We start from the raw sequence: 14716 nt of genomic DNA, 5'->3' as shown, positions 1-14716 counted from the left end.
ACTTTATATTTTGTTTCTTTATAGGAGGAGGTCACGTTTGGCTTGCAATAAATTGTCATTTTATGATAACACAAGGCAAGGAAGTTCAGTTTAAATAATACTTGGGTTATCACACTTATATTTGATCTAGCTAGCTACATGGCTTGGGTGTACAATAATTGGATTAAATTCAAGTTCTGTTGCAGTCAATGGACAAACACCTACAGTCTTCAGCAGAGCCTGGATGGAGCTCAGTCTTTCAGTTTCAAAAAAATCAGGTATATTTTAGGCAATAGGTAGTTCAATTTTTGCACCACAGATGGATGTCATGTTTTGATTTCTTTTTCCCTACCATATTTAAGTATGTCTTCTTTGCTTTGAACCACGTGTGAAGACCTCCTATCTTTAAACCTAAATAAATTAAAAAAACCCCAAATCTATCTCCAGCCCAGTTCAACTACAGTGAATTGGGGGTAGGGACGGGGGGTGAAAACAGGCCATTTTAAAACAGGGATTAGACTACAGTGACTTTATTGTCATTGCCCTTGAACATTTTTAACAGGTACCAGTGGCTTATAAAAAAGAAAATCTATGCTGCACATATAATCACAAACAAAAGTAAATAAGCAGGCTTAGGTGATCTGTTTTAATGCACAAAGATATTTTTAACATAATGTAGTGAGAGGCGTAAACTTGTTTTATCCAGGTTAATTTTCCTCTCATTTATTGTGTGCTGTCGGATAAAACTTCATTGGTATTCAAGGCTCCCCTAGATCCTGGTTATTGTAAACAAAGGCAAGTTTGGTCCTTGAATAAGTTATATTTTCAGGTTAGCAACCACTCTGTTTTGCTTTCCTTCTTCTCATAAATCAATTATTGAGGTCTATTTAATTAAGAACAGATTAGAAACATTTTCATTGTTGGTTTTTAAATTTCCTTTGTACTGAAGTGCTACAGAGTTAAAACACCAAGCACAAAAGTGCACAGCCAACCATGACTAACTGCATAAAGCAAATAACAAGCTGTATGATCAAAAACGAAAGCCAGTGCCGTTCATGTGGAATAATAGAAATCATACCACCAAAACACTTCATACACATCTCATCTACCGACGTAGCTCGGCTCATATCACGCCTCAGGAATGCAGTTGCAAACAGAAAGGGACCTGCACAAGAGCTAAACACCCAGAGGGGAAGCCGCGTTTCCCTGTGCCTCATCCTGACGGTACCTCACCCCTTCAGCTTGAGGTTCATCGGCTGCGGGGAGGGAAAGGCAGAGCAAGCTATCACTCAGGACATGCTTCTCTCCTTCCAGCTCTTCTGGAGATGTTCTCGGGGAGTTACGCCAAATATACGCACTGAACGCTATTGCTCAGTGCAGATAACTTGCCATGGTTGAGCTGGAAGGCTAGAGAAGGACAGTCACTATCCGTTCCCACCGGTCACAGAACAATGTCCCCCCAGAGCACACCAAATCATCATGCAGTGTTGTATTCAGGGCTCTGATGTAGTCCCTGTCTTCACCATCATTAAAAATAACCTTCCACCCTCTGCTGATTTTTCTCGGGGGTTGCAAAGGCCATTCTTATTTGAGCAAAGAAAATCTTACCTGCTTATGGGGTGCAACTGAGAGTGGGGAAATGCTGGATGTTTCTGGGAGAGGATGAAGAGATTTTACCAAGCATATTTTTTTTACATAGTGTTTTGAAACAAACAAACAAAAAACCAACCCTCTGCCTATTAACTGGAAAACCAATCCAGCTTAATATTTTTGCTCAGCTTTCGCTGCAGGAAATGGGAAACTTTCTGCTGTTTTGTGGGGAATTGGAGCAGGCCAGAGAGACGAGAACAACAACAAGCAGCCACCCACCAATAAAATGCATGTAGTAAAGTACTGTCAGAGAGATCAAGGGCTTTGCGTACACTTTAGGAAGGATTCGATTTCATTGTCACTTCAGGCCAAAGAGGAGGAGATTCCATATTCCTGCAGTCATTCATCCCGACTATTCCCCTACTGATTTTTAAAATCTGTTGTGCCTCAGCCCTTTCCTTGCTTCAGAGGGGAGAGATGGCAGAGGGAACAAGAGCTCCTGAGGTTCCTAACTCGTTACCCAAAGACTCTTTAAAAATGCTGCTGATGAGCGCTAAATCTTTTAAATCCTATAACTAAGACTTCGATCAGGGGAAATTATATGCCAGCATAATTCCCTCCTGAACTCAGTGTGGACTTTAGCCGAGGGGTAAACTGTAAATGGAAGGTGAATGCTGGCATGGCTGGGGACAGAAATCTGCACCCTCGTCTCCAGCTCTATGGCCCAGATGCTGCTGTGTTTTGCATTCATTGGAAGCAGCACATCTGTCCCTTTGGAAATCAGTGCTACATGTGTCAATGCGAGAACAGAAACTTTCAGACTGTGTTGAGTTGTTGACAGGCCAGGGTGCAACTGGAGATGATAACTCAGATATAAAATTAACTGTGCGAATTCTCGTCCTTCGAGTCGTATCAGATACCCCCATTCACTCAGTGATGAGCCTTTTCCTGTGCAAGTTCTCAGTTCTCTGACCCCCAGAAGGTGTTGCGAAGATTTTCCGAGAGGATACCTGAGGGTCCTATTTTCTTTTTAGCATAATTCCTCCCGATTAATGAGTGTTATAGGTCCACAACCGATGACAGTTTGGGTTCTGAGTCCTTAAAGAGTTAAACACAGTGCTCACCACAGTGCCCTCAGTAGTCTGCTAGATAGGCAGACTGCCTATCCTAAGCCTTGTTCCTTATTCCTGCCCTATTCCTAAGCACCAGTTTGCACCTCAGATCCACATGTGTAAAATATGGCATTTGTCCATCTTTGAAAGTGCTCCGAGATCCAGGATGAGAGGTGTGGGATGCATGCTAAACAGGGAACTAAACTATTCTGGGTGCTTTGCAAACAGAAGTTTGACAAAGTCTCTACCTCAAAGAAGGTATAATCTAAAAAACAAAAATAGAAAAAAATATTAACTGCTGTCAGAAAAGTAAACACAACCCTTTTAGAACTAATAATAACATTCAAACATGTCGATACTCTTCCAGTATCCATCATTAGCTAATTATTAAACAAAAATAAATAAAAAGTTTGCTTTGTTCCACGTGCCCCTATTCACAAACTCTTATCTAATTTTAGGAAGCAAAATCAGAAAAAAAATCAGGTTACTGAAGGAACATAAAGTGGGGTTTAGATCACTGGACTTAAGCCCTCCCCAGCAGCTTTCAGATGCTGCCAGGTCAGGAACTAAGAGGAACAGCTGTGAACCAACAAGACTGAAGATCGGAGACAAGTCCACAGGCTGCTGCAACATCTCTGATGCAAGAATTTCCCTCGGGCTCTCGGGAGGTTGCTAGTGATATGCCAAACTACATTTAAAGTGCATTTCTGTACAGGTGTCTGTGAATACTGCAGGATTTTCTTTGAGAAACTTCTCATGCGTGATATGCAGGTGGACAGACTGAAACCTCTTCACTGAGACAGGAGCCTCGGAGTGCCTTAGTGACACCAAAATGGCATCACTGAGTTCAGGTGCGGTATCTTGATGAGCTCCATACTGAGGTCTCTGTGATCCCATCCGTACCCGTAGGGAGCAGGAACCCTTTCTTCAGATTTATGCCAGGAAAAGCTCTGTCTTAGCCTTCATTGGAGCCTCTTCAGTGAGGCTTTTAACCTGTGGCTTGGGAGGTGCTTTAAAACCACCATCTGTGTGCACTTTACCTCAGGCTGCACAGAACTTTCTGACTTGTGATTACGACAATTATTAGTCAACCCTGCATTTGGAAAACAGTTAGAAATCCTGCTACTATATGACCCTCCTCCCCCAATCTGCTCCACGTTTCTACAGTTTTGAGAAAAAAGAGTGAGCCTCCAAACTCAGTTACTTGCCTTGTTTTTTGTCAGAGTCAGAATCAAGCATGCTTCTGACCAGCAAGAGGGCCTGGGATGATAACAGTTTCATAGATGATCTTTCCGTACTGTTGTCTTGATTGGAGGGGCTGAGTGAGCCATCCCGGGCCTAGACAGCTGGCTGCATGCATTTGGTTGCAATTTGTTCATTTAGAGTGAGGCGAGCATCACTGCTGTTCTCCACATGTGCTGGAGCAAGCCTGGCGCTCAGTGCAGAGGCCACCTGCAACAAAGCGACTAATCGAAAGTTTACTGGGCACTTTTTTGTGGCTGTGCCTAGAGAATGGCACCAAGTATCAAGCTGTACCTTGAGTTTCTGAGCAAACCAGTACAAAGGGTTTCTCTGTAGTGACGGGACAGGGAACATACCACGGAGGTTCTGTTAATGCCAGGGAGACCATACTGCCAGTCTCCTTGTCACCCTCTCCCCAGCAAGCTCAGCCTCTTGCCGTTAGGACAGAGTTGTCAAGGAATGGGTTTGCCTCTTCCTTTTGTTCTTGTTCTCCATGGGAGGGGACAGCAATGCCATTTGTATTCTGCATACTGGCAGGTACTGCTAAAGCACAGACTGAGCCTGTTTCCAAGCTCTCTGAGCTGGCTGCTGAGGTGAAGGAGCAGTAGAATTTCTGCTCCGGTTGCCAGTTAGGCAGGTAACATATCCCTGAGAAAGATGGTGTGCAAGAGCTAATTATTTTTGTACGCTGCTGCCTGAATAACTTGAGTCTGCCAGGTGCCAAATGCCTCTGGAAATCTCCCAGTTCTGTGGGAACTGAAAGGTTCAGCTTGCTCCTGAGTCTTTTATGGAGTCAGACCTTAGAAAACTGCAAACTTTTAGCACAAAGGCTCCTCATCTACTGGGGGGAGAGTGAATCATACCCATGAGAAACATGAAGTAGTAGTTCTGTAAGAGCATGATGCATGCTACCCTGAAAGCCTGTCCCAGAGGTGAATCAATGCCACCGTACCTTGCACCATTTCCTTACATTGCTGTTTATCTGCTTTCCTGTGTGAGTCACTTGGGTTGTGATCCCTGGTTTACATGCTTCTAAAATCTTGTGCAATGTTGTCGTGACTGTTATGCAGTTGGTAGAAGTTTTATGTGTTCATTGCATTAGGTTTACAAGAAATAAAATATCTGTATTTTGGATAAATAAGAGACTTAAATGCCAGGATGATTGGTCTAACACAGTACGTTTGTAGAAGGTGGTGGCATGGGGAAAGGTAGGTTGAACCTTGGCTTTGGTGTGGTAGCCAGTCACTCGTTAGTTTGTAATTGGTTTTTTGAGCCTCATTCTCTTAGTTGTCTACCTGTGAATGATAAAGAAAGAGACGACACTGCCATTGTACACATGAACTGATGTGGTTTTACTGCATTTGGCCACACACTTAAAAGAAATATGCTGGTACAGAGCAGCCACAGGTCGTATCTGTGCTGCTACTCCTCTCACAGAATAATGATCTTTACATCAACAGTTTTCCATCCTTGGCTTGATAACGTCGCAGTCCTACCTTTTGCTCTTGGTCCGAATGCAGAGATTAAAAACACTCAGTTGATGCAAACGGTGGGTTGATACAACACACAGAATGGGGTGTAGATGTGCTTCACACAACAGAGAGCAGAATTGAAGGGGAAAATGTTGCTTGGAGGCAAGACGCCTCTTTAATTGATTATGGCAAGGAAAATCAAATACCATATCTGCTTTTTTCCTGGAGTATATCGAGACTGATCATAACTAACATCTGTTCATGTTAAGCAAATACTTGTCATGATTTAAACTTCTGTTTGCATACAATTCTGAGTAGTGCATCTTAAAGTCATACATATTCATATAGAATGAAGAATGCATAATGTCTGCATAAAAAGATAAGCTGTATGACTATATATGAAGACAACAACTACAATTCTCACAGCACTGTCATTGGTTAATTTTAAAATATTCAAGCATTATTTAAAAAACAGTAAGCTGAACTTAAAACTACACTACGAAAAAATTGTATAACTGAACCAATGCTGACTTGTTTTCCTCAATATTAATCAACTTTAAAGTTTCCCTTTTTTTTCCCAACACTTTTTGTTAATTAGTTGTTATTTTAACCTCCAGTAACATGATCAGACTTCTTCTGCCTCTGGGCAATTGAGTTATGCTCTGATCTCGAGTTCTAAGGGAAATGTTCAATTTTATTTTTTTCCACAGTTGAATAAACAGTACCATATATACTATTTCTTGTGTTAGAATAGTGTTGTCTTCACATAAGACTCAAATAATGGTATTAGTCATTCATTTCCTTGTACACATACACCCTATTGCGTGTTGACAGGTTTATAAGGATGCAGTGGCAGCCGTGGGTGCTGGGAAGCTCCTAGACGACAGCCTTTGAATCCTTGCAGTCCTGAGCAATGGTGCCTGAGTTAGTCTGTTTATTGTCTGCTTTCTCTCCCAGATGCTTGACTTGTCTGAAAGATTAATACATTAACAAGAGTGGTAAGGTCCAGGGTTGCACATCTTTAAGACATGTTTATTAGCAGATGGCACATGAGATTCAAAGGTCACCGTGGAAGGTAACATTTTAAAGTGAAACAACAATATTTATGTTCAAATACTATGCTGATGAGATCATACGGAAAAATGTTTCTGATTAAATTAGTTTATAAATAGCCACAATATATCTATTGAAAATTCCACATGCCACTTTTAGTCTTCTTTCTTTTATTCTATTACTTCCTAATTTATTTAGTAACACAAGACTACCTTCTTACATAAACAGACTAGCACCTGGGAAAAAAACCTCTACTGGACAGACAATCCCACTTTAAAATCCAGTGTGAAACCTGGTTCTATTGTCTACTACTTAAAGCTAATATTCCTGTAAGAGTTTTTTAAGACCTGAAAGAAATTTTAACTTTTAAATTCTCTAGGGTAAAATTCATCATGCAAACATAAGGACTTATTGGCAGATAGTTATCCTTATTTACAAGCAATATCATGTGCTACAACACATTTGACAAAAATCATGTTATGCTACTTACACAGAATCCATTCAATGAAAAGAAAATCCTTTTCTTTAGGATTTCCATAGGAGGACTGACTGTCTCATAGCTCATTAGTAAACATCATCAGTAATGCTAAACCTGAAATCTTGTTTATCCTCTCGAATTGTCATAAACTGTACATAATACAGTTTATAATACAGGAAATAGTTTTGCACAGGTTTAAAAGGGCAACTAAGCTCTTAATTAACATTTCTTATCTACCATGCCACACAGGCATTAAAATGCAGAGGATTTAAGTGGTACTTACTTTTCATGTGATCCGTTTTCAACTTTCATAGCCCCTTCCACTGGATCCAGTCCTTGTTCTGAAAACTGTTTCAAGGCACTTAACGCTGCCTAAAGAAAAAATGAGTTGTCAAAAACCCTACTGACACAACTGTATTAACACCAAGTGAAGGAAGGTGTGTATTTTGATATTCTAGATTTAAATAACTTCCTGTATACTGAAGCCATTTAGGCTACAGAGCTAACAGAGTGGGTACCTAAAAGCTCCATAATAAACAGATGTGCTCGTGCATGGGTTTGAGGATATCTTCTTCTTCCTGGGTATATGAGTGACTTCCATTTGTATTAATGCAAGCTTCATCATCTACATGAAGAACGTGATATACTTTTAGGATTCTTGTCTGTAAAGTCTCTCCAGCTGCCCCATGTGCTTTCCTAGAGCCCACGCTTTCTGGAGCTCCTATGGACAAACTCTTGTCTTGTACATGATTGCAGAAGGTGTGAGCAGCTGGAAGAGGGTCAGCAGGACACTACCGACACTCCAAGGCTGGATCTCGAACAACGCAGCAGACTGATGTCTTATACATAGGTAGTGAAGTGTGCTAAACAGGATTAGCCAATATGGGATGATTATGAAGCATCAGCAATAGGAGAATGATCAATTTTCAGCTGACATTTTTCTGTGCAAGTGCATTCTTTATTGACCAGCTTCTCTCTCATCTTCATGAGTCCTGCTTTAGGACTCAAAATTGTTCTTCTCTCCCCCCTCACTGCTTTGGTAAACGGCAAATTATTTTTTGTAATTAATTTAGCAAAGGTTGATTATGAAACTCTCAGATACTACGTGGCTGACTTTGAAAACACACCCAGTGTAATAAAACAGTTGAGGTCAGTTCTGTCTTGAAGGTGAAATGTAAAGCAGAACTGAAAAACGGATTTTTCTCTTTAATCATTCCCACCTAAGATGCATTCAGAACTAATCGCAGGGAAAAAAAAAAGGTAACTTTTCACAGATACTGTCACCAAAGGTAACTTCTCCAACTCTGGAACTGACTGCAGGCCCTACGGCACTGTTCTTCACAGTGAGGCAACAACTGCTCTTTAGAAAATGGGAAGTTGCTCTTTTCTTAATTGTTGGGACAGAAAGAATCCATGTCTCTACCTTCATTTCCCATTCCTCTCGGAGAGCAGGGACTCTGTCCGGAATAGGAGCTGCCATTGTAATGAAGTACTAGATTTGCTTTCGTACTAATTCTTTGCCTGGATTCTCTCAACAGCTCCTTCCCTTGAAAGGTATATTTATACAACTTAAATATTATTAGACAATGTGTATTTTAGTGAGATGAATAACAGTACAAAAATTGCCAGGCTGTCCTAAAGTAAAAGACCATGTATCCCAGATTTGACTATAATAATGACCAGCTGCTAAAGCTTCAGAAGGCTGTACATGGTACCCCCACCCATAATGCATGAAGGTGGAATCTTTCTAGTCTGTGAAGTTTTATGTGTTTTGCCCCCGCAAACAAATAAAAAGCTAAACATTTTATAAAGTGTCTTGGTAAACCTCAGATTATCACTGTTACCTACCCATCCACTCTACCTTTACCATGTGTTTTGGGCCCCCTGTATCTGACAGCTAACCTGCTCTCTACTTGCCGCTTCTTCCCATCCATTGACATCATTTTCCCCTTCATCTTAAAATCTCTGCTGCTCTCATCTTTCTTTTTATCCTTTTTCCATGCTATGGCTAAGGGCTGAGCCTCAGCTTCACCTCAATAACAACTTCTCCCATTACGGGATCTTTCACTTTTATCATCCATTGAGTTCCTCAGTGATTGAATTCTCCCTTTCCTCATTTCTTCTGGTTTTCTTGATATTTTGATATATTTGCATTTTTTATGACAGCTGTTTCTCTACCGCCTCATAGTGTTCCTTGTAGTTTTAGACGTGCATTCTCAACTCCTATAAGCTCTAATCACCACCTGCCTCTCCATCCTCAATCGTGACTGCACAGCAAAATCACCGTTTGTTCAACCCAAATAATTTCTCCCAGTGGTAACAAGGGTTTTCTTCCACTCTCCTCTCAACTTCTCTGTTCCAGTAACCCGACACATTTCTTCATCCCAATTTCTCTCTTCTCCTCCTCTCCCTGGGGTCCTTTTCATAACAATGCAAGCACTACTCATCATGTAAGGAAGGGGAGCGATTTGGGCTCCTGTGCTTCCTTGCACAGGACTGCTTCTCTATTGTACTTCAGGTGGTCGTGGGTTAGCAACTATGAGAACCAAACAATTCAATGGGTAGGGACTGGCACGTAAGAATCTCCTGCCTTCTCATATCCATTTTTCCTGATGCACATTAGCAAAAAAATCAGGATCTCCTTTCTTTTTATGAACAGTAATCCAAAAACCATTGCCAGGTAGCACTGCAAGGAGAGAAGGAAGCCGAGACATCTGCTCCTCCTAGACAGTTTAACTGCTACCTCATCTGTTTTTGAATCCATCTTGTTTACTTTTTTATATCCATTCTTAGCTGCCGGGTCTGATGTGTAAATTGTAAACTTGTTGTGGAAGAACTACTTGTTCAGGTTATTTGTTTGTACAGAGGCTTGGAAGAAAAGGCCCTGATGGTAAGTAGAGCCAAGTTGGTAAGTAGAGCCAAGTAATGTTTCATTCAAGATTAGATCACAGGTTGAACATATGATATGCAGAACAGTCTGATCTTGATCAGTGGTCACTGAAATCCCCAAACCATCAAGGGATTAATTAGACCAACCCAAACTTCCTAATTCCTTTCTAGAATTGCTCTGAATATGAGTACATCTGTTACTTACTACTGTTTTACTCATAGAACTGGCTTTTGCAAGGCATATCACATAAATTACAGAGCAGCTTTCAGGGTTGCTTTCCAGAAAAACTGCTTTGGAACTTCCTGGAGGAGTATTAACCACTGTCTCAGTAGAAACAGATCACAAGGGTATCTCTTCTCTTCTAACAGCAAGGGAAAAAGTACTACAATACAAAATAATGAACTCTCTGCCTGCAAGCATGGTTCATTACTATATGGGTGTCAGGAAAGTAAATATGGAACAATTAGAGGAAACATATAAAATGAAGGTATGACTCAAGGTATTTAATGATAAGCATGTTCAATACCAACACAACATCCAAATCCTAATGCTTTAACGTGGTGTGGTCTCATTTCTCCATCTCACCCTTCTCCAAGCCATGCCCTTCCCAAACTGAAATGTGATATAAAAGATAAGATCTCAGATCTATTGTATTTCTGAAACCAATTATCAGAGGGGGAAAGCGGCAGGAAAGCAGTCCTGTACCTGTATATTCTATATTCCAAGTAGATGTGTCAGGGTGTTTGTGTGAGCACTGTTGAAGAGCCAGCCCTCTACATCGTGCCTCATTGCTTCTCACCTTTGCTGCTCTGGAAGCCGACGATCTTTTCAAAAGCTCATGATTCTCACTACCGTGCCTCCACTCCCCACATCTTCTGCCTCTGTCCCACATCTTTCCCAAGCCACTCCAGTGCCCCTGGTCTTCCACTCCCTACTACCCACCCCAGAGCTCTGACTTCTTTTACAGCAGAGGCCATCACCTCTACTTCTTCACAAATCTCTCCCTACCCAGGCTCCTACTTTTTCCTGCTTCTAAAGACTCTCCCACCGAGGACCTCCAGCTGCTCCCAGCTCCCAGAGCTAAACTTTCCTTCCACAAGTCCTCCCAACCTTCTATACCTCACAATCCCTTTTTATCTTCCACTTTCCTAACGTGTTCCAGGTTTAGATGAGATCTGATTTCTTTTTCATGGAACCATGTCTCTCTCTCTCCATAAGATACCTCTGGGGGAAGCCTAACTACTTATATCCCAACTTTTGCAACAACATTTGAATTTTGGGAAAGTTTCTTTCCTTTTTAAAATGTCCATTCATAGGATGTGACTGAAGAACAGTAGACGAATGGTAGAGGGAGCCTTGCAGTGTCTTAAAAACTCCCCTTTCCTTTCTCTCATAGCCTGCTTACATTTGGAAGGATCAGCAAAGCTGAGAGAAGCTGGTAAGTAAACAATACTTTGGACCTTAATAGATGTCCTTAATGTTTCTCCTCTCCCCGTTGTGCCCCTAGACAGACATGAAGATGCTGGATTCAGGAAGGAAGCTGGTAGCTGAGAGGCTGTGACCTGAATAGTCAGCAGAGTGACACAGAGACCAAGCAATCTGCAGTGAAGAAGAGTTACAAGCAGACACCGGGCTAATTTAATCCATGATTCAATTCTATTAGTCCCAACAGATTTACACCACTTGGCTTAAATATAACTTGTGAATGGCAGATAACTTAGGTTAAATGAAAAGGAAAGAAAAGAATGGAACATTTGACAGTGAATCTGGTGAACAATTTCCTCTTTTAAAGGCTCAACACTTCCTTCCATTGATATTTTTCTTACAATAGAGCATCTGCACAGATATAGAGAAATTTTTCTCTCCCCCAGAAGATTTTACAACTGTTTTGTGAGTGAAGCCCCATAGGTTACAGAACAGATGTCCTTGCACATTTCTTGTATCTCTTGTTTTCTGTGTAGCTACAACAGTGCCAAAAATACGATGCCAACAGGATGCACCGCACTGCTAGCTGTTTGTCTTGGCTGCCATTTCCATTATTAGTATGTGTGTGTATCAGGATGGGGATGGATGTTTCCAGTCATTTTTTAGCTTTCCTCAAGTCAATTGGCAATTAGTAAATAGCATTGAAACTCTTGAATATTCTTCCTGTTTCTCACTCTGGGGATTAAGCGTCTTATAATGACAATCTAGTAACATTAGATCATTCTTTTAGCAAGAACAGCAGACAGGCACTACACTAGCCAATGTGCATTTAAGACCACATCCTCATGATAAAATTTGCACATGTTTATTTTAGCACAGTATGTGGTTTGTGTTTTTCCTCTTAAATCTATATTACATTTCAGATTATTCCATGAAGCTGAAAATTGTAAAAGTTTGTTGTTCTCTGTGGTCCTTCCAGTTGACTTTACCAAGGAGGTCTGAGACAATCCTAATAAACACACTGCTTGATACTGTTAGTTTATTGGTGATATGCCTCCTAACATCAGTTTTCTAAGTACATAAAAAAACACATTCAGCTTGGCCTTAATCAGTGTTTTCTGAAGACATAAAATTATGGGCAGAAATAGTTACGCTGCAAAACTGAATTATGTCAGGGTCCAGAGTAGGTCATGAAGGACAAGTTTTTACTGTCCTTAGTAGCTGGGTCTCAGTTCAAGGTTGAGTTTGCAGAGTCAAATGACTCTTTGTGGTCATACCGCCTGTAGCTACACGCCATATACATGAAAAAGTCTCAGGCTGTGCCCGAGTTTAGGCTTGAGAAAATGCTTGCATGACAGGTTAAAATGATACACGGATCTAACCCTAGTCCTCAATTTCACTTGCAAGCCAGAAGCCTAGAAAACAGCAGAGTTAATGCATGAACAAAACTGGTAGCAAGTGTATTTACAAACAATCAATGTTCATTTGTTTTCTAAGCCAAGAGAAAAAATGCCACACAAATCAGGGAGATTCTTCCCCTCTCCCTGACAATTGAGGCCTCAAAAGGCAATATCATCTCTGCCATAACACTGCAGCAAAGCTGTCTGCAGCAATGAGATGCACTTCATGGCTTTTTAATATGTGGATTTAAATTTCACATTTAAAGGCTACTGAAAAAACCCTAACAATATCACAGCTCTAGAGGTGAGTTTGAGGGGTTTGTGTCCCAAAGCTGAGCAACTATTTAAATTTGTATGTATTCAAAATTATTATTCTTGGTGATTGATTTTGCTTTCTCTTGATGAAAAAATTTTTGACCAAGCTTCCACCTGGCTTTAACTTGTCCACACCCAAAATTGCATGCATACAGAAATGCACAAAAGGGGAGATATATTTGCTTGTGTAGACTTAAATACATACACACAAAGTAGCTAAAATTTGACTCCTTAACATAACCATTTAATTCTCTTGGATTTACCAGGTTGGCTACGTAAAAGCTAAACAAAAACTAGGTGATGGGTATTGCAAACAAATCCCTTTTCCCCACAGCTTCTGTTGTAAATGAATTTACTATATCGCAAGCAATAATTTTTGCTAGGAGTTTTCGCCACTTTCCTCACAGTGTGCTGTTCTCCCCAGTTGATTAGATTTCATGTGAACCAATGTTAACATCTGTTTAAAAATTAAATTCAGAAAGGCTTTTCACACTGCACAATGTAAACCTTAATTAAATGACTTTAAGCCCTTTCCTCACACAGTTTATGATATGCATGAAAAACACAGGGTTATAATCTGATTAACTCATGTAGTTTACATGGAAATAGCATTTTCCAAACTGATTAATCTCTGCACAAAGGCATAGTCACCTGATAGGCCCTACAATTAAGGCTACTGATTGCACCTGTCAAGAGAAGGAGCTTGGAGGATAGGAGTCCACTATCTTCAAACAAAGAATGATGATTCACAAATGTAGGTTAGAACAAGTCCTACGTAGTAGTTAATGCTACCCGCAGGCAACTCATGCAGCCAGAATTTAAATGACACACAATTTACGTACAGCCTGACCTTGCCAGCTTTCTGGGGGTAATCCTAAAGTAAGGATTAACTGTTCTTGAACGATTTTTCTAATATATTAAGCAGAGCTTCTAGCAACAACAGCATGCATGTCACCTTCTTCCACCTAGTTTTGTCGGACACATGTACTCATACCTCTATGCCTCTAAATATTCCAAGAAGTGGATGGAGTGAAAGACACTATTCAACATGGAATTTTATTTCCGTAGGTTTTAATCTTCAACAATCTACTTAAGTAAAGGGGCTGCTTGAGTTAACAGTAGAGAGAGTCAATTAGGCACAGCTTATTTTTGCATGTGAACCACCATGCTAGAAATCTGATGCCATTCTTGGGACTATGCAATAATTCCAGGAGTAATGAATGGCAAAGCATCCTCTCAAAGCCCAAGAAAGAGCTGCATGGTCATCTGGGGTGAGACAGTTCTATTGCTTTAATGGCGACACAAGATTTTCTAGTCACCAAGAGAGAAAACTGTACTGAAAAGCACCTAATTTTTAAAATAATTAAAAGGTATGCTTTTGTACGAAAAGTAAAGTTTTACTGAAAGTAAAACTTAACAAATTTAACACTAATGTGAGAGATTAATAGATCATGGAGAGGCTAGTCTGGTTGCCAAGTTCAGGTTACATTCTGAGAGGGAAGTATTGCTAAAAGATCTGTATGGGACTCAAAGTGTGCGGGACAGTTCTTCAATCTATATGTTCTCAGAATCCTCCCTCTTCACATATTCTCATCTGCGAGGACCAACATTTTCAAGGGCTACCAAAACACTAACTTTTGCCTCCGTGGCAATCTATGCTGGAAACCAGTAAGTTGGCACTTCTTCATGAACATCTCTAAAGAGCTTTCAGGTTCAATGCCAGTAGCTACTGAGGTGTATCTACGTCCTCTAACGGTGAA

The 14716-nt window shown here is 40.6% G+C and overlaps 1 protein-coding gene across 10 annotated transcripts in view; it reads right to left on the bottom strand.

The window, feature by feature from the left end:
* Positions 1-5253: 5253 nt before the first annotated feature.
* STAU2 (staufen double-stranded RNA binding protein 2) overlaps positions 5254-14716 on the bottom strand; it is a 175771-nt gene continuing 166308 nt past the window's right edge. For 7 of the 10 annotated variants that reach the window (XM_075141641.1, XM_075141645.1, XM_075141642.1 and 4 more), the window contains 2 exons: positions 7210-7298; positions 5254-6365 (listed from right to left, as the gene is read on the bottom strand). In XM_075141641.1, the coding sequence (XP_074997742.1) occupies positions 6272-6365; positions 7210-7298 (183 nt within the window). In that variant the 3' untranslated portion in view covers positions 5254-6271. The remainder of the gene's footprint in view (positions 6366-7209; positions 7299-14716) is intronic. The other 3 variants (XM_075141648.1, XM_075141647.1, XM_075141649.1) reach the window with 1 other exon arrangement.

The sequence above is a fragment of the Calonectris borealis genome, chromosome 2, assembly GCF_964195595.1.
Source record: "Calonectris borealis chromosome 2, bCalBor7.hap1.2, whole genome shotgun sequence".
Classification (NCBI taxonomy): domain Eukaryota; kingdom Metazoa; phylum Chordata; class Aves; order Procellariiformes; family Procellariidae; genus Calonectris; species Calonectris borealis.
This window is presented reverse-complemented; position numbering and strand designations above follow the sequence as displayed.